At 35.7% G+C, this 3,703-nt stretch overlaps 1 protein-coding gene across 1 annotated transcript; it reads left to right on the top strand.

The window, feature by feature from the left end:
- Window positions 1-2,096: 2,096 nt before the first annotated feature.
- Window positions 2,097-3,083, top strand: LOC103741034 (olfactory receptor 4F15-like). The gene has a single exon (XM_008841727.1). It carries the CDS (start codon window positions 2,097-2,099, stop codon window positions 3,081-3,083), a length of 987 nt encoding a protein of 328 aa, XP_008839949.1.
- The last annotated feature ends 620 nt before the right edge of the window (window positions 3,084-3,703 follow it).

The following is a 3,703-nucleotide window of genomic DNA, read 5'->3' as shown; positions in this document are numbered from 1 at the left end:
CAACTCAGCTCCTTCTCAGGTCCCCAGGGACACTTCTTCTGAGCCTGGCCCTGCCCTCACCTCCCTTTCTTACACATTAAAAAAAAAATCTGTTTCCTATAGATTTTATCATGTAACCGTCATACTCTTCAAAAACATTTAATATCTTTCCATAGACTGATTTTTGCTTCTGCAGTTAGAAAGGCACACCCCCAATAGGAACTGCATTGTATATTTTAATTTTCTGTGATGGCCATTGTGTTAGTTCTAATTCTTTTTATTTATTATTTTTCTTTTATGTGTATGAGTGTATTACCTGCATCTGTGTCATGCAATGCCACAGTAGTCAGAAGAGGGCTTCGGGTTCCCCTGGAATTCGAGTTAAGGACAGTTCGTAGCCGCCATGTAGGTGCTGGGACTCAAACCCGGGTCCTCTGCAAGAGCAGCACTTTTAACCGCTGAGCCATCTCTCCAGCCCCATTTCTAAATTTTTTCCTGAACAAATGATGCTATAAGTGCCCCTGTAGCTTAATTCTTAGATAATGCATTTTAAAACTTTAAGCAAATTATTGAGTTAAATTTTATTAAAAAGTAACGAAATGTGTGTGCCTTTTATATCTACGTTGAATATGCCTTCAGGAGATATTGGCTTCATTATCAGCCTATCCTAATATCTATCTTCTCCTAACAATCCATAGTGACTTAAGCACGTTTTGATTATTTTTATATTAATATACAAAGTAATGAATTTCATCATGGTATCCTCCTTAATACTTAATTTCTATGGATACTCTTCCTCCACTCACCTCCCTTTAAATCAGCAGTTTGCTCTTGTTTTTCAGACTTATTATGCTTGTATTTCCATGAAACATGTATATTTATATCTATACATATTATATACATACAAATCTGTTTTTATCTAATGTAATTTTCATTTCAATATTCTTAAATTTTCATGAAAATTTGTGAATATGGGTATTTGCCAAAAATTAATTTTACACAGTGATATTTATCACAATTTTATTTCCTTTTGGTTATTTCTGGATTCGTTTATCTGATATTTTGGGGGGGGATTTATTTGTCTACTTATTTTATGTGGGTGCACATGTGTATACAGGTATGCTCATTCTTGCATGCACAGGCAGAGGCCAGATATTGATGTTCAGTATCTTTATTGCTCTCCGCCTAATATTTTAAGACAGGCTGTCTCACTGAACTTAGAGTTTTCTGTTTCAGATAAACTGGCTGGCCCAGACGCCCCTGGGATCTGCTTCTCTCTACCCTCCTATCACTGGATTGAGCAATGTGCACAGCATACCTGACTTCTTAAGCAGATGCAGGAAATTTGAACAGCAAGCACCTTACACACCCAGCCATCTCCCCAGTCATATTTTTGTTTTTAATATTTAAATGATCATTTGAAGTAACTTCAATTTATGATGAAAAGCAAATACATACTTTTATAATTTTTGTTACGGCAGTGTTTGAATAATTCATCCTGCTCCCTTAATGTGGTCTAGTTCTTCAGCTGTGTTCTGGTGTATCACCGAGTTCTATCTACTCAGCCCTTCACTTCTGTTATTGTATTTGACCATTTAAAAGTAGTAATATGGTCAAGCTATTGCATATTGCACTTCACTGTCTACTTACTGCTTACAGAAAAGGTGAAATTCCTGTCAGTGGATACAAGATTCTAAGGCTGGTCTGTCTGATCTCCAGCACTCATCTACCAGACTCAGCCTACTTGCTTCAGATTCTTGCATTGATAAGTGCTAAAGTCTGTAATAAGCCACATTATCTTCAGTAGTAACCCTTGTTACTTGTACTGCTCTCTTCTTTTGATAAAAATGAATTATCATAGTTCATATGTGGAATCAATATCTACTTTTCACCTACAAATTTGACCTAGTCCTTAGTATATGGTAGATAACTAAGGAATGCTAGTTGTACAGATAAATGAATTTAGAAATTTTCAAAATTGTATCTATAATAGAGTTGATTTTACTTTAATTCAGAATTGGAAAATATTAAATTTGTTTTATTCTGTATTTATCTCTAACAAATTCTGTCTGTGATTGCTTTGTTTTCAGTCGCATAGGTAATAGCAGAAAAAGTCAATGTATGAAACAAATTACACTGAAGTGTCTCAGTTTGTGTTTCTGGGACTTTCTGCATCTAGACCCACTCAGCATTTCTTCCTTGCCTTCGCTACAGTGTTTTACATAACCATTGCTCTGGGAAACAGTCTAGTTGTGTTTGCAGTAGTCTGTGATCCCCATTTACATTCCCCCATGTACTTCCTCTTAGGAAACCTCTCATTCTTTGATTTATGTCTTTCTACCTTAACGGTCCCCAAGATGATTTCTGACCTCTACTCTGGGCACAGTACCATTTCCTTCCAAGGCTGTGTCTTCCAGATATTTATCCTTCATGTCCTGGGTGGATCTGAGATGGTGCTGCTGGTATCCATGGCCTGGGACAGATATGTAGCCATATGCAAGCCTCTCCACTACCTGACCATCATGAGCCCAAGGATGTGCATTTTGCTTGTGTCTGGTGCTTGGGTTATTGGACTTCTTCACTCAGTGGTCCAATTAGCTTTTGTTTTCAATTTACCTTTTTGTGGACCTAATGAGATAGATAGCTTTTACTGTGATCTTCCTCAGCTTATCAAACTGGCCTGCATAGACACCTACAGAATGCAGTTCATGGTTACTGGCAACAGTGGCTTTATTTCCACAGGCACCTTCTTCTTACTGATTGTCTCCTATATCTTCATCTTGATCACTGTATGGAAACGATCTTCAGGCAGTCTGTCCAAGGCCCTCTCTACACTTTCAGCTCACATCTCTGTGGTGGTTTTATTCTTCGGACCATGCATCTTTGTTTATATGTGGCCATTTCCCACTGTATCTGTGGATAAGTTTCTTGCTATTCTGGACTTCATGATTACCCCCATCCTGAACCCTGCCATTTACACACTGAGGAACAAAGACATGAAGGGGGCAATGAGGAGACTGATTACTCATCTCCTCAGTCTGAGAACAGTGACTTGCTCTATCTCAGCACTGTGGTGCCTTCTGAGTGCTCTGGTGTATGTATAACTGTTAGATATTCCCTGATAATATAGACAATTTATTATTCTTCATCCAGAATTTGTAAAATATTATTTAGTTTATTCCAACTTAACAAACAATAACCATTTATTTATGTGTAATGTTATATATTTTAAGATTTTATGGTACATGTCTATATTGACTATATTTTTATTATCTATAAAAAAATAAAATAAAATTACAAATTCCTAACAGTAGTGTATAACTGCAAAGTTTCTGTTAAAAATTTACTTCTCCTACTCTGTCTAAGGAAAAATATTCTTATCTAAAGATAAGGGCTGGTTCTCATCATAAGTATTTTGGCAAGTGAAGCAAGATCATTTTCTAAGTTGATTTGGGATTGTTTGACATTCTTTCATACAGTGATCTATAAATTATTTTGATAAATTTACTCAGTTATTAGAATATAAGTTTTGAAATAAATGTAGTATATTTAATAGAATAAATGTCATTTCATAATTTCATATGCATAATAATAAAGTTGATAAAACAATTACATTGAATAGGACCTTATTCATTTACTCAAGATTATCTAATTTATGGGCATGTGATTATCCATTTTAGTCTTCTCTTGTCCTGTGTTTTTAGTGGTGTCAACTACAGTGATT

The sequence above is a fragment of the Nannospalax galili genome, unplaced genomic scaffold, assembly GCF_000622305.1.
Source record: "Nannospalax galili isolate Female #2095 unplaced genomic scaffold, S.galili_v1.0 scaffold481, whole genome shotgun sequence".
NCBI classification, from domain to species: domain Eukaryota; kingdom Metazoa; phylum Chordata; class Mammalia; order Rodentia; family Spalacidae; genus Nannospalax; species Nannospalax galili.
Note: the sequence above shows the minus strand (reverse complement) of the source record. Positions and strands in the feature narration are given on the sequence as shown.